General features: G+C 39.4%; 2 protein-coding genes across 5 annotated transcripts in view; both read right to left on the reverse strand.

Annotated features, from left to right (window-relative positions):
- Nucleotides 1-11: 11 nt before the first annotated feature.
- LOC148425832 (uncharacterized) lies at nucleotides 12-5,093 on the reverse strand. Its single transcript, XM_088411244.1, has 3 exons — nucleotides 5,070-5,093; nucleotides 2,018-2,149; nucleotides 12-1,465 (listed from the first exon to the last, which is right to left on the reverse strand). Exons 2-3 carry the CDS (start codon nucleotides 2,141-2,143, stop codon nucleotides 1,109-1,111), a joined length of 483 nt encoding a protein of 160 aa, XP_088267370.1. The 5' UTR covers nucleotides 2,144-2,149; nucleotides 5,070-5,093; the 3' UTR covers nucleotides 12-1,108.
- A 397-nt stretch (nucleotides 5,094-5,490) lies between these two features.
- Nucleotides 5,491-22,797, reverse strand: part of azi2 (5-azacytidine induced 2) — a 38,031-nt gene continuing 20,724 nt past the window's right edge. The window contains exons 7-9 of one of the 4 annotated variants that reach the window (XM_088411240.1): nucleotides 18,003-18,127; nucleotides 11,033-11,198; nucleotides 5,491-9,792 (exon numbers count right to left, since the gene is read on the reverse strand). In XM_088411240.1, the coding sequence (XP_088267366.1) occupies nucleotides 9,726-9,792; nucleotides 11,033-11,198; nucleotides 18,003-18,127 (358 nt within the window). In that variant the 3' untranslated portion in view covers nucleotides 5,491-9,725. Of the gene's footprint in view, nucleotides 9,793-10,419; nucleotides 11,199-14,514; nucleotides 15,597-17,032; nucleotides 17,400-18,002; nucleotides 18,128-22,797 lie in introns of those variants that run through there. The other 3 variants (XM_088411239.1, XM_088411241.1, XM_088411243.1) reach the window with 3 other exon arrangements.

The following is a 22,797-nucleotide window of genomic DNA, read 5'->3' on the forward strand; positions in this document are numbered from 1 at the left end:
GCATACACATATACATTGTTAGCCATAAATCATTTATTATTTAGTCAATCAGAACAACACAGGCATAAAATTTACATGAGTGCTTCAAAAGAAAATTGGCTTGGCATGTAGGTTCCTCGATATCAACGTTCACGAAACATCTCAAATGTCACGACAGAAACTGGAGGGCATTGTTCCAATAGTGCTAGTAACTTGGACTGTCACAATAGAAAAACATTTAACGCACGTTTGGGCTAGGAAAGGATCTGACCGCTGCCAAGATGGTGGGATAAGGCAACACAGAGTAGGAACGACTATGGAGCCATGCGGTGCAAATAATCGGCATATAACAACCCTGCTTTCATGTATTGTTACATCATATGCAATAATCATATATATCTAAGAATGAAGTTATACAGGTTATGTTATAATGATTTGCTATTAATAAAAGATATGACCATATATAGCAGGAGTTTGCTAAGCTTTCAATATACTGCAGACAAAGCAATCAATTCAAAACAACAGTCCAACTAAACACAGGTTCGAAAAGTTCTACCGCCTATAGCGATGATTGGGTAGCTCACCATCAAAGGAACTCCTATGCACAGTGGGGTGGAAAAAAAAACCCTGACCTAAAACAAGGCCAAACAATGCAATTAATAATTATCTTGACAGTTAATCACTGTGATAAACACAATATTCATATCATGTAAACCAAAAATAAGTCAATATGAGCCTCGATTACAAAAACGTTAATACATAAAACTGAAATAATATGAACACAACTTGAATTTATGAATATAAATACAATCACATATCAAACTAGATACAATCATGCATACAAATTAAGAAGCTTCAACTTCAAACAGTGTTCCTACAAGTTTCTTCAAGGTAAATTTAAGACCATTTACTGTAATACATTTTTGAGACCATTTATACACCAAATTAGGACTTTAGTCGGCCTGTTTGACAGCCATATCGGCAAAGAAGAAAAATAAAATGATTGAATTTCACAGTGTGCGTTTATTTGAAAATTAACAGTTCAATAGTAACCGTGCAAATTAACAGTTGAACTCTTCCCTAAGCAGCGACAACAACCAGCATTAACATGACTAACAACAAAATGAAATCAACACCTGAGCTCTGCACTCTTTGCAGAAATCTCGTTATCAATGATGGCCAGTTCTGCCAGTTTTTCTTTATGTCCTCTTCTCAGGAGGTTAGACCTTGCGATATGGTCAGCCATCTTGCTCCCTGCCTTCCCCTCAGCCTCCTTTGGCAGCCTGTCTCCATCCCTGACCAGACCCTCAGATACCTCTTGCAGCCGCTTACTTTTCATTCTTAACTCCTGAAGTTGGTCCTCTGCTCCCTCCCTTTTTTGCGCCTTGGCTTCTGCCTCCTCCTTCTTCTTCTCCACCTCAAGATGGACACGGTATCTGGTCCTGGCTGCTGCTACACTCGCCAACAGATCTTTAGTTAGTGGAGCCTAATTAGGGTCAGAAAAAGACAACTAAATGAGGATCACAATAGTTGATCTTGAGTTTATCAACTCCTATGGGGCTGGTTAATTACTACATCATCAGAATCTAACATGTTGCTTCCTTGTCCAATCACATTATATATAGAAAATAAACACCAGGAAGAACAAAGTTAAAGCGAAGCAGGACCTTTCATTGATTCCATACAAATTCAATGTATATTACAAAAAACACACATGACTATTGTTTAAATAATTGTGAAAAAGCAGCTCAGGTTTAAGTGCCATGAGTCAGGATGAGAGTTAAAGCTATAGGCTTGTCCTTTAGTAAATGTATTTACAATAAGCCAGTCTGTCACTCTGCCTGTACCGTGGGTGCACTTTGTGTGTTATTGGAAAGATTAAAGGATACAATTGTGACTCTGTAAACATAAAGGATGAAGGGGGCGAGAGTAGGGCTAGCAATACTGTAGGGCTTTAGACATAAAAGTGATTTGTGGCATCACAAAGCATCCCTATTGTCAACGGCGTATTTCTAGTCCAGCCTGGGGCCATTCTTACCTGGGTAACACCTCCATGTTGAATTATGTAGTCACACACCAGGAGAGGCAGATCCAACAATTTCCAGTTCACACTGGGCCCATCCATCAAGAGGGACGCCAAGCCCCCGAGGTCCAGTTTGCCCATACATCCCTGAGAAGAAAAGGATTGTGTTTTTATTCACCCAAGATAAAAAGACTAAATAAGCACAGGTTGCTAAAGAGGCTAATTGGTCAATTAACCCTTTCTTATGGACAAAAATTGAAGAAATCAAGAAATAAACTGATAAAAAAAATTAAAATAAATATTAATCCTTGTGAAGTCTTAACATTCTGTCCTCAGGGTCCAAAATGAACCCCCTTCAATAAACCCCTAAAATAAACCATCTTAAATTAATTTTAAATTTCAAATCGATTTTGCATGATGAAGCAACCTGTTATTCATCAATTCGATTGAGTTTTTTTTGTATAGCACCACTCGCAACAAAACTCATCTCAACACAGAGGGCATCATAAAACTTGTATCTGAGTTTTCTCTTACACAGTGCAGAAAGACTTCATCTAACCAGTGCACATTTTTATTACAACACAGCTGTCATAATTGTTTTATTACCTAAAGTAGAGGTTTTTTTATTACTATTGCTAAATATACTGCATAGGTGAAATGTGCAGAAATTAGTTTTGAATGAATTTTTGAATGGAAACAACAGTCAACAGTAAGCTGTCTGGAACTTTTTGGCAACATATTCTTATAAGAATTCAACTACAAAATACTAGTCTCCTCACATTTTTTGAACCATTATCCACACAAGGTGGGGTTTCGTTAGCGTTTCCATCCTCTAATGCTGCGTTCAGACGGAGCGTGTCGTTTACCCTCTACCCGAGGCGTTTTGTCGCGAGGTCAAGATGAAGTTCACTTTTCACGCAACAGTATCACGCAAGGGGAGGGGAGTGAGCTTGCTGTGCACTTTACAGCGGATCCGGAAAGGAGAGCATTGCCATATCACTTTTCCGGGATATGGCAGAGACAATGATTTCTCCAACAGCACCTTTATTATTCTTTTTTTACACTGTGTGTCCCTCGCTTCACGGCAATACTCATCTGCCAAAAAGAAAAAAAAGTTTCAATGTCGCAATCAAGTGGCCAAATCCGTGCCAAATACTGTGCTGTCAGTGCTTGCTTATCGTTAGCTTAGCACATTAACTACGGTTCAATAGTTGTTAAAAAAAAAAAAAAAGGAAGCAAACGCTGCACATACCAGTTGTCCCAAGTTCTCCCTTCCGCCTTTCTACAAGCCAGGTGAGTGCTCTTGCTTGGCTCCATTTTGTATTGAAAGCTCAGCTGGCCGTGTTGGATAGCTCCCAGTGACCGCAAAGCAGCCGCCATGATTCGTTCCTGCCCCCTGCTTGAGACGTTGAACATTCCCGAAGCTGATTGGCTGACGCGACACGCGACAAAAGTTCAATTTTTGGAACTTCTCGCGTCACGCGTAAATACGCGCCGCGCGTCTCTCCATCGCGTCCATCGAGTCACCGGCGAGAACTCCAATGACTACAATATAAAACCTTCCGCTCTTCGCGCTCCATCTGAACGGCTGTTTTCAGCCACGAACACAAAATGGCTAAACTTTTTTTTTTTTGCATACATGTTAATTAACCTCAGTTTCAATCAAAACTATTAAATATTTAAATATCTACATTTATCATAAATTTAATATTTTAAATTCCAATTATATAAGCACGGTCACCGATTTGGGGGCAAAAAAAACACAAAATCATTGACTTTCAATATAAAAAATGATTAGAGCCTACAGTTTTTTTTTTTTTTTTTTACCTGTTATTACAGTCTTGGATATGTCAAAGATTAGCTGATTTAGCATTAGCATTGATTTAGCTGAATTATTAGTTTTTGTGTACCATCCTCTAAGAATAAAATTAGATAAAAAACACAAAACAAAAATGTGATGAACAAGCCACTAGAATATGTAGGACAGTCTGTGCATGTTTGTGTCTGTCTGTCATCGTGTGTGTGGTTAATTGTACTTTGAGGTGGGACAGTAAGTCCTCAGCAGTGGAGTGACCCATAAACTCGGAGCCCTGGTATCGTGATTGCACCTGCCCTTCATCCCAGAAGCGAACGTGCACATCCAGTTGCTTATTCTTTGTGGTCTGGTTGAGGCTCTCATCAAACATGAGCACAAACTGCGACTTGTTTACTTTAGAGAGCAGCTCTTCTTTGATGTAAACGGCTAAGCCAAACAGCAGTAGCCGTTGGCTGCCTAGTGCTGGCCACGGGTTCTTTAGCCCCGTTTGCTGGCGGGAACTTGGCGGCGATGGGCAGAGTTTTCTCCATTGCTTGCGCGTTATTTAAATGTTTCACGGATTTGGCATGCGAGTCGAGCGCCGAGTTGAATTTTTTTTCTTGCACATGGTGCATTAGGCCTTACAAATGTTACCAACAACGGGTTTTAACCTTTTACGGTAATGTATTGACTCCAACCAAACCTCATTAAATTTACACTTCCCCATTACCTGCAGTGACAAATCAATCTTGTAAATAATCTGAACACAGGGTGTTCGGTGTGGTCAAAATGATTAGTGCTGAAAATTTACACTTCCCCATTACCTGCAGTGACATATCAATCTTGTAAATAATCTGAACACAGGGTGTTCGGTGTGGTCAAAATGATTATTGCTGCCTCTCTGTTACATTTTTTTTTTTTTATTAAATATTCGCGATTGACAAATAAAAACTTTGAAGACTGCAATAGAGAGAAGTTACAACCAGCACGATTTTTAAGACCCAAATAATTTTCAAGACTTTTTTTTAAGGTATTTTGAAATTTGAAATTCAATGCTTTTAAGACTTTTTAAGACCCCACGGGAACCATGTTCAAATGGTTCAAATTCAAAAGTAAAGTGCACTTAATTTGGTCCAATTTCAATTTCAAGTTAAAAAGTCAAAATTTCAGTACCAAAGTGGTATTGACAGGGTTGATTTCTAAGGTAACAATTTGAGAAGAAACTGGCTGTAGTAACTGGTTGCCACACCGGTAGGGAACTGTCAGACTCACCGATGAGTTGCAGAGTTGTGGAAAGTAACCAGGTGTCCAAGGTGCGGTGTTTGAATGAATCTACAATGATGCATGTTTGGATTAATCTGACGATCAACTCACGCATAATGTCCGGAGGTATAAGCAGTAGGGTTAAGAGCAATTTACCGGTGAGAATCAATGGTTCTAGTGCATATTTGCGATCTTTTCGGTGTTTAACTTTTTTAAACGGCGCGCCACGCGAGTTTCTCCACAGCGAAAGCCGCTGAGTGTAATCAGGCAATGACAAGAGAGCTGCGGTCTCTTAACCCCTGAAAACCCAAATTTAGAAAAACACACAAATTTTTTTTTTTCAACCATTCAGATGTTGTTGCAGGAGACCATTGGAGAAGAAAATGAAGTCTTTTCAATTTCTTTTTTGTTTTTGTAAGTTTTTACAGAAGTGTTGTAATTTTGCAACATTGGGAGAGAGGGGGAGCAGAATTTCCTGTAGTGTGAACTCATTGTCGGAACAACAATAGAGAACAAAGGACACATTTGCAGGCTTTTGCTTTTGTCCCAGAACATTATAACTTAAGAAAATATAGACATCATACAGACAATACATACAGTACACATTGTCACACATTGTCATACAGACAATATAGACATCAAAGACAATATAGACATCAAAGTCCAGCATCATAGTTTCCAGAGTTTGTCCATCTTTTCAGTGTCTGACACTGTTAAATTGTTCACAAAATGTAAGCTTGTCAACAGAGATTGGAATCTCTTGCGTGGCATCACATCAGCAACAGGGGGGATACGTATATTGTTCTCCCAATACATACGGGTTCCCGCCATTTGTACCAAGCCCATCCTAAGGTACATCCCCAACAATTTCTGTATTTCCTTGGTATTAGTGTTGACAGATCTTCCAGTGTTTTGAACGCTGTACTCGTTTGTATTTGTTGCCAGAGCGCCAATCATTTCTTCTGACACAAACTTTTCAAAGTACTGTAGTGGTTTATGGAGGACAGGTGCATCGTCTGTGATGGCCGGACCAGAGAAATCAGTATTGGGACTGATAAAATCCTTTTTTTTCCAGCAATATCTGTCACGGGACATGATGGGTTTGTTTGCCTGCGGCTCAATGTCCATGATGGCGGGGCAATCAGCTGGTCTGGTATTTTCTTTGTCCACACAGGCATCATCACCTGACTCCTCATCACTTATCATACTTATCATATGAAGTGCTTACACATTGCCCTGAGGTAACCTAGTGACTCATTTCACTGGTCACACATTGGCCAATTTGTGAACTGATTATAATTTGAACAGGTATTGCAGGATTGCATGTAGCCTCCAACGACACCTTGCATTCCTGATCATTAGCAGCTGTTCCAAAAGAATGCATGACCCTCCAAGCATCTCCCACAACTTGTGACCGTGAATTGGTCACAGCTACTGTGACCATTGCTAGGAAGATTTCCTTATCAACAGCCAAGACAAGGGACATGCACAAACAGAATTTCTTTTTTAGAAAGTCCTTCTTTCTGTGACGATGGGAAAACACAGAAGAAAAAAAAACAGGAGTGTTGAAGGTAGTTAAGAAACCACACATTGCTGAGCTAGTGGAGATCTTTACTCTTCGCATGCCATCATAAAACTGATACAACAAAGTCCAAAACAGCAAAGACAAAGCCAACAGGTTCAAAGCATCAAAGGATCATAGCAACATGCCTAATGGGTGAGAGACATGGTCCTAGTGTCCGACACATTAAAAATCATTAAAAGTAAATGAAAAAGATCAGATATGACACTATATTTTTGCAAATTAAATTCTCTTTCATAATATATGTAATGCAATGTCACGCTAAGGGATAAATGTAGTTGTGTGTTTAAAGTTATATTGGGAAAATTTTAGTTGAAGTTCCCCTCAAAACAGGGGTGTTTTGGCTACCACATTCACCCAATGTTGTAATATTGCAACACTCACAAAACAAGCTCTAAATAAACTGCAAGGCACATTTTCCATAATAGCTACATATCTACATGTTCTAGACACTGTAATAAACACAAACAAAATATTTAAAAGCATTTTACTTACTTCTATGGGATAAATCCTGTCAAGGCAATTGTAGGGATGATGCTCGATCGGAAATTTGGAGGTTGTGTGACTTCTTGATCTCGGGGCACGCCTCATATACAGAAGTGTGAGCCAATAGCATTGTGGGATCGAACAATAGGACCCAATGAGCATGTTAATGTAGTTGAACCCCAACATTTATATATATATATATAAGTAGGTTTTTTGTGGACAACAAAAATTGTTGTAATTCTGCAACTGTGGGTAAGGAAGGGTTAAAGGGACAGGCACCAGGCAAATTGAAACGGCAAGAGCAGAGCAGACAGGACTTTATTTTCCAACGGTTACACCTTCCTGTCTTTGAAAAACATGACCTTCCTGGCTTTCTTTGCCACAAACTCTGCAATTAAATAATTGTAGTCCAATGTGCAGGCAAAGTCATTTTCAATTGAGAATGATTCAGGAGGAGCAGTGTGGGTTTTTGTCCTGGCCGTGGAACAGCTCTACACCCTCGGCAGGGTCCTCTAGGGTGCATGGGAGTTTGCCCAACCAGTCTACATGTGCTTTCTTGAAGACAGCGGTAGAAGATGCATGGATGGATGGACATCAGATTTGGATGGGACCCGGTTTGGGAGACCCCTGGCGTGCTGATGTGACTCCCAAGACAAGTGTGCCATTACAATAAATATATTTTTTTTAATGGTTTGTAAAATATGTGATGATAGTTAAATGTGGCATTCAAAGAGGTCACTAATTTTAAAATACTTCCGATTTTGATGAGTTCTAATTTGGGGGACCCCTGGCATGCTGAAGTGTCCCCCTGGATAGGTGTGTTGTTACGATAGCTAAAGATTTTTTTGTTTTTATTAATTATGATTTTTTGGGGGAAATGAAATGCGACATCAGATTTTAATGAGTTCCAGTTTGGGGGACCCCAGGACAGTGTCCTCCAAGACAGGTGTGGTACTACAATAGCTAAAGATTTTTTTTTTATTATTATTTATTTTCATTGGGCAGGAGCGGAGCCATGGCTTGTGCAAGCGGTAGTATTGCAGCCCACCGTAATAGTGGACTATTTTTTACTCAAGTTTTATTTGTCTAATATTCAAAACATCTTTTTTTTGTTCTCGTGCGATAATGTTTGAAGTAAAAGCTGTTTTGCACAGAAAATCATTGCAGCTGGCTTGGTGATGATGTTCATTTGTGAGTGGGTATAGTATGAATAACATGTCAACATAGCTTTATACATACACATTCTTTGTACTAAAGGTATATCCAAAATAGTGACGCCACTGCCGAAGCAGAGAGGGTTTGTGCCACCCAATGGGATGAGGTAGGCTAATAATCAATATTTCAGAATAATTCAAACTCAGATATCAATTTGTTATCTGAGTTTTAATTGTTTGACTACAAATCAACTCATTTCTCATTTCCAGGTTAAACATAAGAAGCCCCCAAGCTGGCTTCTTAAAACTGACTAAATATTGGGGAAAAAAAGAGCCAAAAATGCCATTCTTTTGAACGGGTCTTTGAAAGGAACGAATCGCCAAGATCCGGATTCCCTCAAAGAGCCATACATCCCATATCTAGTGACAATGGTGGTAACTAACCTCCATTCCATGGGGCATAAAACTTCTCAGGCAGTAGCACCACGTCTGTGAAATGCCCTGCCTGTCCACATGAGGACGGTACAGGCAGTTTGATCTTTTAAATCAATCTTGAAACGTTTTTGCTTAGCAGCTTCCCTGTTGCTCCTTTTTCAACGCTGGCTCCTAAGAACTCTCCCCGGGTCTGCTGGCTTACCCAAGGCTGGTGTGGCAGGACTTTTCTGGTGGTGAAGGTGTTGCTTTCACACACTAAAGTTGTCGGTCCGACAGTACAATACCATTAAACTTGAAGCGGTGAGAGTGTAGGCAATGTTCATTCGTGCCTGAATATTGAATGTTAGCGCCTGATGGCAACTGCATGGTGAAATGAATGAAAAAATGCACAACAAAGAAGGCCATCATTTGCGAGCAGAGCAGACAAACACATTCGCCACGAGGGGTGCTCCATCTTGGATTGTTGATGACAATCAAAGTTTTGGTTCGTTGTAAAAGAATCACAGCCTGACGGGGATTGACTGTTGCTTAGGGTGATGCTACAAGCTCAAATTTAAGCTGCTCTTATGAAGTGCACAAGGACTTCTTTAAATACCTGGTGTTTTGAAACCAGGTCCAATATTTTTATATTGAATTCCTTGTATTTTTGTAAAAAAAAAAAAATGTATAAAGTAAACTGATTGGTGGGGACATGGAAAACGACTTCCGGATGGCTTTGAAGAAGTTCTGGTCCATCATCCGGCATCTCTGTGGGTGGGCGGGGATGGGGCTGGAGGGAGTACTGAATCATTAATACTGTGTACAGTGGAGATTTGACGCTGCAGACCTCAACTCAGGATGTTGTGAGTGTGTGGGGAGAATACCTTGAAGACCTCAATTCCACCAAGTCTTCCGCTGAAGGATCAGAATCTGGAAACTCTGGAAAGCCGAGCCCTCAGTAGGAAATCTGTAGAGTGCCCTCTTCAGGTCGGTGATGTGGCCTTGCCCCAAGCGGAGGAGTTTAAGTATCTAAGGGTCTTGTTCACAAGGGCAGGATGGAGTGAGAGATGGGACAGGTGAACCAGCGCAGCAGATGCTGTAAATAAGGAGCAGAGCCCAAATACAAAGCTCTTAGTTTACCAGTCGATCTACATTCCTACCCTCACATATGGTCACGGGCGGTGGGTCGTGACTGAAAGAAGATTCTGGATACAAGCGGTTGAAATGAGTTTCCTCCGCAGGGGTTTCGGGCTCTCCCTTAGAGATAGGGTATAGAAGCTCAGTCTTCCGAGAAGAGCACAGTGTAGAGCCACTGCTCCTCTGTGTTCAGAAGAACCAGTGGAGAGGTGGCTCACGCATGCGGTAAGAATATCTCCGGGTGAGGTATTCTAGACATGATCAAGGACATGCTGAGGAGAGTATGTCTCTTGACTGGTCTGGGAACACTTTAGGTTACTCCAAAGGGCTGGTGAGAGGGATGTTAGGGCTTTCCTGCTGAAGATGGTACCCCTGCGACCCCAGATGAGCAGTAGAAACTGGATGGATGGATAGATAGATAGATTGATCATTCTACAGAAATTTCAGTTCATCACTACATTTAAATTGTCCATAAATGGTCATTCTTTTGTTCTTTAATAAAACACTTGCGTCAGGTCCCTGGGACAAACCAGCAAAAAAAGTCAGTAAAAAACTTGTTGAAATAAAAAAACTAATTCTCTAGATCATTGTTGTTTTGTTTTGTTTATTTTAAATTGGTTGTTGCACTTGCATGACAATTTACTTTTAAAAGTCTTCATTCTAATATTGTGTTGTTGTAAACAAAACAAAAAAATGCACAGATAAGAATATCACTAAAGTCCCAGATATATCAACAGTGTTGTTGAGTAAGAGTACCATTAAAATCTTAATAGACATCCCTCATAATCAGAGCTTTATGAAAGCGATGTTGAGTCTTTACCAAAAAGCCTCTTCCGGCCTTCATATGGTTCCCACAGGGCAGTGGTATAATTCATTTAAGGCAGATTAGGTGCTTGCAATGTGGCAGGTTTGCAATGTCATAGTCTTTGTACTGAAGATCTCCTCAAAAGGGTTTGATCCACTCTGTTTTGGGAGGGCTACTAGAACTGCAGTTTCAAATCAAAGATGATGAATTTGACGAAGTTGAATGTCCCTCCCAGAAAAGGGCGTCACTAGGTTTGGGGGGACTGGGGAATGACCTTGAGCTGTCATCTATGGAGGCCTGATTAAGGGGCGGTAGAGGCAAAGCAACAGAAGAGGTCTCATTTGCGACCAAAGCCTTTCCAGAGCACTGCTGTGTTGGCCATGGGCCGTCATACCAGCATTCCTCTCTCAAAATGTCCGGCAGCAGGGTGCTAGTTAGGCCAGGGGGACACGAGCAGCCTGAACAAGAGGGCAGGGCAGAAGTGCTCGGTGGTTGAGGCACTGGTGCTCGATGGGATGTCTGGTGGTGTGTCGCAGTCTCTTCCAGACACTGAATCGGAACTGTTGGGGAAGGAAACAGAGTAAAGGAAAGGAGAATGAATGAGAAACCCGATTTCCACTGAACAGTGGAAGCTCGGTTCTGTTTTTTTCATTTGTCAATTTTTCTTAAGCAGCGGAACCAAAATAACCATACCACTTTCTGGCAATGCTACCTCATGATGTGCAGATGAAACCTTTTGAAGACTTGAAACTTTCTGTTCAATGGATTTGCAAAAAGGTCCAGCAAATGAGGCATCATGTACACACAAATCCCCCCTCGTGACCAAAACCATGATTTTCATTTGAATTATGTGTGATTGTTTTTTTCCCATCCAGTTATATAGTTTTCATATTAAAATAGTACATAGAATAAAACACAGAATAAAACACTTAAATTTCAACTTAAATTTTGGTAGTAATGTATGTAATATGGGTATGATATTTTTGTGGTTAATTCTATGGTACAAAATGTGAATGCTTTTCATTGACGTAAACTACATAGACACAATGTACAGGGTCTTTTCACCATATCAAATCTATGTCTCGGACATCAAACATAAAAAACGTGTTGTGCAATCTACAATCTGATTGAAGTTAAAAACAAAACCATCCGACATTTAAAAAAAAAAGAAAAGAAAAAGAAATTGCCCAATCTAATATAAGCGTTCAATTTTCATTCTTACATCAATTCCTTGCCTAATGTCTTTCACTTTGCTTTATCCATTTTTCATCTTTATTACTTTTACTCTGTCTTCAAGTGTTAAGCTTGGTTTAAGATGATGCGTCTGAAAATTCCACATGTCGAATTACGTTATTTGGGCAACCACGCCCCTCTGTGCGGAACAGATTTTCTGTAACGCGTATCTTCCGGAATTTCTTTATGAGCATAAAGATGGTGGATGAACTATTGCTTATGGACGTTCGCCGATATGAACACCTTCATGATTTGCCTGAAAAGGAAAACCGTGATCTAAATACTGTAAACAACTCCTGGCAAGCAACATGTTGGGGAGCGATGACGAGTCTGTTTAGATTGTTTGAATGGACTAGGATGCTCTACCTCTGTTATAGTAGTGTCGTTTGCATGCTGTGGACTCAATTTACTGACACCTTGAGCATGGGAAAATATTGTCTGACTGCGGGGGAAACCTGCTCAGAGTATAAAGTGCTGCAAAACGTTTGCTGGCACGTCAAGTATAAACCAAGCTAGACTTTTGCTAGAGGCTTGTTTTCGTCGTAGTGAATTTCAGTGCAATGCAAATGCAGAAAAAACAATTCGTATCATGCAACAGTTTTTTTTTTGTTGTATGAGGAAAGTAGAAAGAGGGAAACGCTTCAATGCATTGCTTTTTTTTTTTTTAATTTTTTTACACTGGGGGTTTTTGTTTGCAAATGCAGGTGGTTTCAATCAAGGAGTTTTACTGTATGCACCTTTGCCTGACTTAAAAGGAGTTGTCAGTTTTTTGTTGGGATCTGTGAGGTATCGCTGCACTACTAGCATATGCTGGCTGTGCATTTGTCCTGAAAACACGTGGTCGTTCAAGACTGTTTCGATGAGAATTTTTTTTTAATCAAGAAATGAATGACCCTACAAAGAAGTGCAGAAAATCATAGGCTGTCAGCGAGAATGATTTCCAGCGCTTTAAAACACCAGGCAAAATCAGAAAGAAGGGAAAAAAAAACTAATCAAACTGGTCGGAGAGTAACCAAACTGGCAATGGCTCAGCCAAGTTTTAAACTTGCGTAACCAATCTAGCAGCAAAAAGCCCCTGCAAAGTCCCGTTGTTAAAAAAGAGACAAGTGTTGACGCGGTTATGATTCACCGAAGAAAACATTGACTGCCCTGAAAAGAAAAGGTGTAATATTTTGTCGACTGATTTCATACTACAGTGTCGATCTTATTTACTGCATTACAGGGTTTGAGGATCAGTTTGAGCACATCAGGTGACTGGAAGATGTCACGTTGCCAGTGCTGAAGATCAAATACCATTGAAATGGATGTTTTCAATGAGCGAGCAAAATCAGGGTTCCAGACAAACAGCATCTGGAACAGCAATTGGAGTAGCCAGCACAATCCTCGGACCTTAATCTCACAGAAACTTGTCAGCTGACAAAAAAGTAAATAATTGAGGCAGACCAAGAAATGTAGAGTAATTGCGGAACATAGTACAATTGACCTAGGCTGCAATACATGTTGACCCTTGCCAGAAGTAAACTTGGTCAACTCCATGTATCACAGATGTAAAGAAGTTATCAGAAATTATGATTATGTGAAAAAAATTATGTGACAAAATATACTGTCTTTCTCCATGTACAAGTTTTTTTTCCCCCCTCATTTTCAACCGCTATATTGGGAGGTCGCCTTATACCCGCATAGCTCAAAACCAGACCAATTTTCTCCACATTTCTGTATTTGAATAACATTAATTTGAATGTGAAATAAGTAATGTCATTTACAAGTTTTAAAGTCGACCCCCGGATTACAGCATCCCCGGCTTACGTTTTTATGTTGCAATGTGGAATACTGAGTTTTTTCATCCCCCGTTTTAATGTATTTGCCCCGCTTTGCGACAAAAACAACTGTCATGACTCTAGGGGGTTGGCTGTATTTGTGTTGTTTTGCCTCCATCTGCTGGCGTTTTAAGGTAATTGCACTTATTTACTATCAGCGTCAACCTGCTTCCATGCAACGCGTCACTACAATGCTGGTCTGCTATTGGTCGGCCTCACTCGTTTTAAAATGGCAGAACGGTAAAGGTTTGTTCGATTGTGAGTGGTTACAAAACTGCATTACGGAAGTTGAATGGAAACGAAGCTGGAGATAATCAAGAAATACAAAGCTAGCCTAGGCTACCCTTACTAGGGAATATGGGTCTAAAAGGTGCCACTCAAAGGTAAATAAATCCTTTCTTTTTTTTGTTTTTGTTTTGTGTTTTGTTTTGTTTTCTGATTGTATTGATGTATATTATATATACGTAGCACTTACTATACAATTTTGGTACCAAGTTTTTAAAGTGTATGTACAATTTTGATGTTCTTACCTGTGGTTCTAATCGCATTAGCTATTTAACGTAGGTTTGGATTGCCCACCATGCGGTGAATTTGCCTTTTGAGCCCAACCGCAACACGGGGGCCAACTATATATATGTGTGTGATGTACAGTATATATAATATATATATATATATATATATATATATATATATATATATATATATATATATATATATATATTATATATATATATATATATATATATATATATATATATATTGAAGGAAATTCATATTTTTCAAATTCCATATATCAATAAAATAGTGTGTACATTGAACTGTGTTATTCTAATAAAGATTGAGACGATGTAATGTCAGTATAAAGCAGATATGGTCCTGGCCCAGGGGAAATAAAGACAAGTCGGCACCTCCAAAAGGAACAGATGGCATCCCCCGACCAACATTCCACCATGGGCAAAAGGCTAGGTGTGGCCTTCAAGAGAAGATATCAGTCAGGGTTTTATGGTGCTCAGACTTCCTCTCGCTTCAAAGAATGGCCGGCAGAACAAAGACTTTTGAAGACACCATCCCCACGCAAACAGACCCCCACGCACGCAGACACGCACACACCGACAGGCACGCACGCACGTGCACGCACACACACACACACTTGCATTCCACAGTGGGACTAGATGCCCCAAAAGGGTATAAGAACTGAATGTTGAAGGTGAAACGTTGCCATTTTCTGCTCCGACCTGTGGCACGACTGGCCCGAGGCCTCGTGTACTTTCCCACTCTGTCTGGATTAAATCAATTGTTTCACTATGTTGTGGTATGGACAATCTTTCAACAAAAATGAACACGCTAGGAACGAGTTTAAGGCAAGAAGCTTTTTTCTGGATTCCTTCAATATACACACACGTGGACACAATTGTTGGTACCCCTCAGTTAAAGAAGGAAAAACCCACAATTCTCACTGAAATCACTTGAAACTTACAAAAGTAACAATAAATAAAAATTTATTGAAAATTAAATAATAAAAATCAGCCATCACTTTTGAATTGCTGATTAACATAATTATTAAAAAAAAAAAATAATGAAACAGGCCTGGACAAAAATGATGGTACCCATAACTTAATATTTTGTTGCACAACCTTTTGAGGCAATCACTGCAATTAAGCGATTTCTGTATTTGTCAATGAGCGTTCTGCAGCTGTCAACAGGTATTTTGGCCCACTCCTCATGAGCAAACTGCTCCAGTTGTCTCAGGTTTGATGGGTGTCTTCTCCAAATGGCATGTTTCAGCTCCTTCCACAGATGTTCAATGGGATTCAGGTCCGGGCTCATGGAAGGCCACTTTAGAACAGTCCAACGCTTTTCTCTCAGCCATTCTTGGGTGTTTTTGGCTGTGTGTTTTGGATGTTTGTCCTGTTGGAAGACCCATGACCTGTGACTGAGACCAAGCTTTCTGACACCAGGCAGCACATTTCTCTCCAGAATGCCTTGATAGTCTACAGATTTCATTTTACCTTGCACACATTCAAGACACCCTGTGCCAGATGCAGCAAAGCAGCCCCAAAACATTACTGAGCCTCCTCCATGTTTCACCGTAGGGACAGTGTTCTTGTGCCTGCTTTGTTTCTTTTTCCCCTGTTTCCTGGCATCTTTTTTTTAGGTGTGCCCCAGCAGTGAAAGGATTGGTCGGCTCCAGGAAGGCCCATGATTGGCTGCTGCTGATTGTCAGGTCGCACACCTGCTATATATTGAGCCGAGATGGCAGACAACTCTCTCGTCCTCCTTCGCTCCCAACCAGCCACACATTTGTACTAATAGTTATGAAAACCGAGCAGTAGGGGTGAACCGCCGTTTTTGTTGTACATTATCTTTCCTCATGTTTTGTGGAGCTAGGGAGGTAAGCCTATTGTCTCTTGGTTGTTTTGTTTGCTAGGTTAGTTTGTTTTGTTTGTTGTTTTGGCCTTGGTTCACCCTGAGTTAATTGCTCCTATCTTTCAGTAATCCTTTTGTCATGTAAAAAAATATATCTTTTGTTTTCCAAACATCTGGTTTATCGGCTGGCTGCTTGGGAATTGGGGAAGGCGGGGCCCATTACATATGTTGTGTCCTAGGCCCCTAGACTGGGACATAACAGTATGTACAATTTTGATGTTTTACCTGGGGTTCTAAACGCATTAGCTATTTAACATAGGTTTGGTTTGCCCGAATGAGAAATGGAGTGATTTTTTTTTTTAATTGATAAAATTTTTACTAGGGCACAGATGATTTATACTGGGGCATGTGCCCCAGTAAAATATGTCTGGTGAAGCCACTGGTCACAGATGACTACCCGTGGAAGAGTAACGAGGATGTTTGCGCAAATGATGAGCAATGGGAGGCGCTATTTGGCGTGTCTGATATCGATGACGAGTTTTAGGGCTTTGACAAATTCATATTCAGCCATGTCTAAAAATACAGCATTGCAACATTAGTTTCAGCATTTGCGTCTATGCGCTCGCACATTGCACATTGCACAGGGTCGACTCGAACACAGAGAAATATGGGTATTTTAAAAAAAATTCTTCATTCTGTATGTATGATACTTTTATGAGTTTCCCAAGACGAGAGATGTCAATGCTGCTATTTTTTTAACAGTACATTTAATGATTTACTGGAAATATAACATTTAATCACTGACTGCAATTTTCTTGCTTTGGAATAAAATGTTGAGTGTCCCCAATTTATGTGTTCAATAAAGTACAATTTATTTGAGATATGTTGACATTTATTCACATTTTTAAAATCACTGCTATTATTTTGAACACAACTGTATAGCCAACCAAATAAAATAAGAAACTCTCATTCATGTATTCATTGTTTGTTTGTTTTTTTTATTAAAAAGCTTTCACATCTCCCCGGAGCTATTAATGCTCTGAATAACAACAAAAACAAGAACTAAAAAGAACAACACTGATTGCATTACTGAAAGTATTATTTCTATTCTATTTATTGTTTGTAGTTATTTAATAGGCACCAACCAGAAAAGTGCTCCCCAAAAAAATACTTTTGGTGTTTTGGCTCAAGGTACTGAAACAATTGAACTGAAGTAAGGCAAAATCACACGTAGTACAAATGACAATCACGGTTTTGGTCACTTTGAGGCCACCTAAAGCCTCACAAGCTGAAGCTTTTTGTGAACCAGATGGAAGGAAACTTCAAGTCTTCATCTGCCCATTACTATATGAAACACAAATAAGAATGAGTCCTCCACTTAAAGCAGTGTTTCTCAACTATATTTTGCCAGGCCCCTCCTAGAAAAGAGAAAACTTTTTGCCTCCCCCCAGTCGATGCACTGACTTTAAATAAGATTATTATTGATGAAAATTGTTTAAGTATACCTACACATGTATCCTTTTTAACATTAACAACAGAAGTATGCAATATAAATCAACTTTCAACAACTGTTAATTATTTCTATTGCGTTTATAAGGGTTACAGCTTAGTCTAAAATGGAAAAAAAGAAGCAAGTGCACCAAAGTGCCTGAAACTAAAAGAAAATGATGAAAATGATTACTTAATTGCAATTACATTCCACATGACAAAAACAAAGCCTTTTCCCTGCTGGGATCATCAACCCCCCCCCCCCCCCCTCCCCCGAGGGGCCCGCCCCACAATTTGAGAAGCAGTGACTTAAAGGGACATTGACATCACAAAAGAGGAAAATCCAAGAAAAATTCAAGAGTTGTATCCTTTCAGGTTACATGTGGAATAGTATGCAAATCATTTTTCAATGTTTTAACTGCGATTTTATACACAAAAACATAAAACAGTTCATCTCACCTCTTCTTGTCTCACTGATAAATGGTCTCAACTTCTCAATCAGGTCTCTTTGATGTCTCAGTTCTGAATGGAGCCGAATGATCTCAGAATGCAAAGTCTCGTATGCCTGTTGCATGCTCCCATCCCTATAGATGCACACACACCTGGATTCAAACACTGTCCAAAGTGAAGCTACATGCTGGTCGAGTTGGCAAAAAAATATTGTCTTTTATGATTCCCCCTAATTTTTTATATCTCATTTTCAAGAACAGTCTAATTTGATTAAAATGCTTTGAAATGTTTGTGCAGATGTTTTTTGGATTTTTTTTTTTTAAACTATCAACTTCCTGCGTGCACTGGTGTGTGCTCGGTGTACCCTTTGGTGTTGATATGTATGAAATTAAAAAGTGAGGGTTGTTGATCACAGGATACAGGGTAAATGGTTTAATTTGTGTGCTTAAAAAAATCATTTTGACAGAGAACAAATAAAACAATTAGATGAATAATAGACAACAGGTAACATAAACTGCATTCTAAGAAGGCATTTAAAAATGTTAATGCCATAGTTTGAGACCAGAAATACATATAACCATCTTATGAAACCGCGAAGGAGTCATTCATTTCAAAATCCCCTGGTGAGTTTAACCAAGCTGATTTGGATTTTAATGAAACTTATTGTACTTGTTGATAGTGATGGTGCAACACCAAAAAGTATGTCGTGAAGAAAAGTACCATAATTCCCCAAAAGATAGATAGCATTCCAAAATTTTCCGCACAATAAGGCACACCTAAAAGCCTTAATTTAAAAAAAAAAAAAAAGATGATGGTGCGCCTTATAATCTGGTGCGCTTTATATATGGATCAATATTGAGATTGGGATTCGTAGATGGGGAATGAACTGATAAAATAAGCTTTACCTGTTTGTTTTGTGTGTTTACAGTTGAACAAGGTTGATTGGTCATATTGACATTGAGTTATTATGCTATTGAGAGTTTAGTTATTTCTTTAGTTTTTATTATTATTACTTTGAGTATTACTATATTGTGATTGAAAAAGTTTTAAAATATGTTATTAATTGAGTGTGTGCCTTATAATCCGGTGCGCCTTATATATGGAAAAAGGTTTAAAATATGTGTAGTATAGTGCGGAAAATACGGTACCATAAAATAAAGAAAACCTTGCCCTGGAGGTCCTGGAATACTACCAAAATACCCCAAATGACTGCAGTGTTTCCCCTACATTCATTTAGCAGCAGCTGCTACTAAACCCTTGCAGCCATTCTTTTAGATTTCTTTCGGGACTCGGCACAGTGACCAATTCAGCCGCAAAAGTGTCCAAATTTCCGGTATGAGCTGATGAACATTTCATCTGTTTGTGAAGTGCGGACCCAGGTTTTTATATAAGTTTTGTACCTATAATAATTTGATATGCAATGTGGGAAAAAAAACAAAAAACAACTAAGGAAAAAGCATTACATCCTGGCACACAAATAGAGTGGTACGAAAAAAAAACATCACACATAGATGCACAGTGCTGTGAAAAAAGAATTTTTGATTTCTGTGTGTGTGTGTTTGCATACTCATTGCTCATAAAGGTTTGATTTAATCAAAATAATTTTATTACACTGAGACAACCCAATAATATAAAATATGTCATTTCTGAATGATGATTTTATTTACTAAAGCGGGGAAAATACAAACCCATACTAGAACTGCGAGCAGTTATAACGGGCCCTCGCAGGGGTAGGATGCCCACGTGCATCACGGCATAAGCAGGGAACAGTAGAAAGCAATGTTTCAGAAAAGGTCGTATTGCCAACATATTGTCAGAGAAATCTCAGAAAAGAAGACTAGGACAAGCCTAGCTGCTTAAACAGCAAAAAGAGTAACTCAGACCAGCCAAGATTGACTTTTCTATGCCGGGCATAGGGAAAAAGCTTGGGCAAATGTAACTCGTGGGTCTTCCAACGCTAGTTTTTCACTGCCCAGCCGTCCCCCCCTGGCTTTTATTGAGCAGAAGCATAGCAGATTACAAGACACAACAAAAGAGCCAGCCGGGCGCCACCGGCAGTTGGGCCAAGGTCCCGGCTCACACTTTCGTGCATCAACAGCTCTATCTAAGGACAGGGTCAAGATGAACTAGGATTGCATAAATGGGTAACAATGAACTAAGCAAATAATGATAATAACCTAATATATGATTCCCTTCACACATATCAGTTATCAAAGTGATCATGTGAATGTAAAAAGAATCATGTGTATGTAAAAAGAAAACACAAAGATGTGGAGTCAATCGTATTGTCATGTTGATACAGTACATCAGGAATTTATCACCTTTGTATACAGCAGAAAGTTATCACTTTTATAACAGACAGAGGATACTCTTAGCTAGTTAAACAACAAATAACTGAAAAATGTACATGAATTGATCATGTGATCAGTGATCAAAAAAAACACACAATGATGTGGAGTTAGGTTTATTGCCAACATTTCAGTCAAAATGAAGGGATAGTATGTATGTAATTGTACATGGATGTAATTTGTATACATTCACAGAGTAGCCATTGGTTTTATAAATTGTAAGGTACTAAAGTGTTTTTGTTAATTATGTTTTAAGTCTGATAGTCTGCATTTTTTTTAATTTTAAGTTAGATAGTCTGTCCAAATCAGCAAAGAAAAAGCCAACAGGTTCAAAGCATCAGAGGTTCATTGCAACATGCCTACTAGGTGAAAGACATTGTCATAGTGCCTGCCACACTATCAAGAGACTATGTACTTATTGAAACAGTGCCCCCGAATGGAGGGAGGACTATTCTTCACCCCAACCCCCTTCCAAAGTCTGGCAAGCAATAAAGGAGTCTATTTTAGTACGAATGTTCTACATTGGACTCCCATCAACATTATGAAATTCGGAAAATAAAAGACCATCCAATCTGGGTCCAATTACAGCAAATAGTCTACGACCATCTGGGTCCAATTACAGCAAATAGTCTGCATTTTTTTAATTTTATTTTAAGTTTGATAGTCTGTCCAAATAAGCAAAGACAAAGCCAACAGGTGCAAAGCATATAAGGTCATTGCAATATGCCTACTGGGTGAGAGACATGGTCCTAGTGCCTGCCTCTATCAAGATACTATGTACTTATTGAAACACTGACCCCTAATGGAGGGAGGACTATTCTTCACCAATCCCCCCCAAGTCCAGTAAGCCAAAAAGGGGTCTAGTTTAGTAGGTGTTTTTTATTTTGGACTTCCAACAACTATATGAAATTTTGAAAAGACCGTCTTGGTACAATTACAGCAACTTTGTTCGTATTGGCGAGGCAGCGGACTTTTTGGCGACATACTGACCACGCCCATTAGTGAAAAGTCGTAAGATTTCAGAAAAGTCATGTTCCATGCCTCAACGCTATTCTGGCCAAATTTCAGTTAATTAGCTCAAACAGGATTAGCACAGTGCAAGAAAGAATTTTTGTCACTTGTGGCGAAGAAAATTTGAAACACGAAATTTGAAGCCCCGCCCCCATCATATATGTTAGCCGATTTTCACGAAATTTTGCCCAGTTGTGCCTCTAAGTCAGATAATGGAACATGCCAAATGTGAAGTTGATTGGGTCAAGGGTTTCGGTACCGAAAAATATACAAAAGTGGGCCAAAGGGCACATTCATAGGTTGATAGGTCTGGTTCTGCACATTGTAGCATATGGCGTGCGATGATGGTTTTGTAGGTGTTGAGGTCTTACATATGCCTACAAAAATTCGTAGCTCTAGGTCAAACGGGTCGGAACTGGCTGCAGTTTTATTATTGTCTGGTTCAAATATAGCAACTTTTACCGATTTGGGGAAACATCCGAATTTGAGGTGGCCTACAGACCACCCCCTTTACCACAACGTTGTAAAATTTAGCAACCTTTATCCTCGATGTCTCAATGCTATTCTGACACATTTTCAGTTCATTTACTCTTACGGGCTTAGCACAATACATGAAAGTGTAAAAAATGACATTTTTGTCTGTAACTAGGTGGCGCTATAATTAATTTGAAAATTTGTCATGCAGATGGTTTAAGGAAGTGAAAATTAAATTTTGTGTAAAGTTTCAGATTTTTCAAAGCTTGCACATTGGAGTTATTAAGGTTTTTATCTCTCATGGTGAAGGAAATTTGAAACACATATTTTGAAGCCCCGCCCCCATGATACATGTTGGCTGATCTTCACGAAATTCCGCCGAGCTGTGGCCCTATGTCTGATAATAGAGCATGCCAAATTTGAAGTCGATCGGGTGAACCCTTTAAGACACGGGTGTCAAAGTCAAGGCCCGGGGGCCAGATCCGGCCCGCCGCCTCACTTTTTGTGGCCCTTGAAATGCTGATTTGACTTCAGGTTTCTGACCAAAATACCAAAATTGCAAGTTGTCTTTAACGTTTAAAAGTTTGGGAAGAAAAACAAACATTTTCTTATTCTCCAAATCTCTTTTGAACAGTTTTTGCCGGCTTCTGATATCAAATCTTAGTAAATGTGTGATCAACACACTTAAAATGGATTTGAATTCACAGTCCTTCCGGCCCTCTGACAGAAACTGTCACTACAATGCAGCCCAAAATAAAAATGTGTTTGACACCACTGCTTTAAGAGATACTAAGAGGAGTTCGGTACCTACAAACATCCAAAAACGGTCCAAAAAGGCACATAAAATATTCATAACTCTGGTTCTGTACATTCTACCATGTGGCGCTCTATATCTTTTTTGGAGTGCTTGAGGTCCTACATATGCCTAAAAAAATTCATAGCTCTAGATGAAACGGGCCAGGACCCAGTAA

This window comes from Hippichthys cyanospilos, chromosome 3 (assembly GCF_059441005.1).
Source record: "Hippichthys cyanospilos isolate Australia breed blue-spotted pipefish chromosome 3, RoL_Hcya_1.0, whole genome shotgun sequence".
Taxonomy (NCBI): Eukaryota; Metazoa; Chordata; class Actinopteri; order Syngnathiformes; family Syngnathidae; genus Hippichthys; species Hippichthys cyanospilos.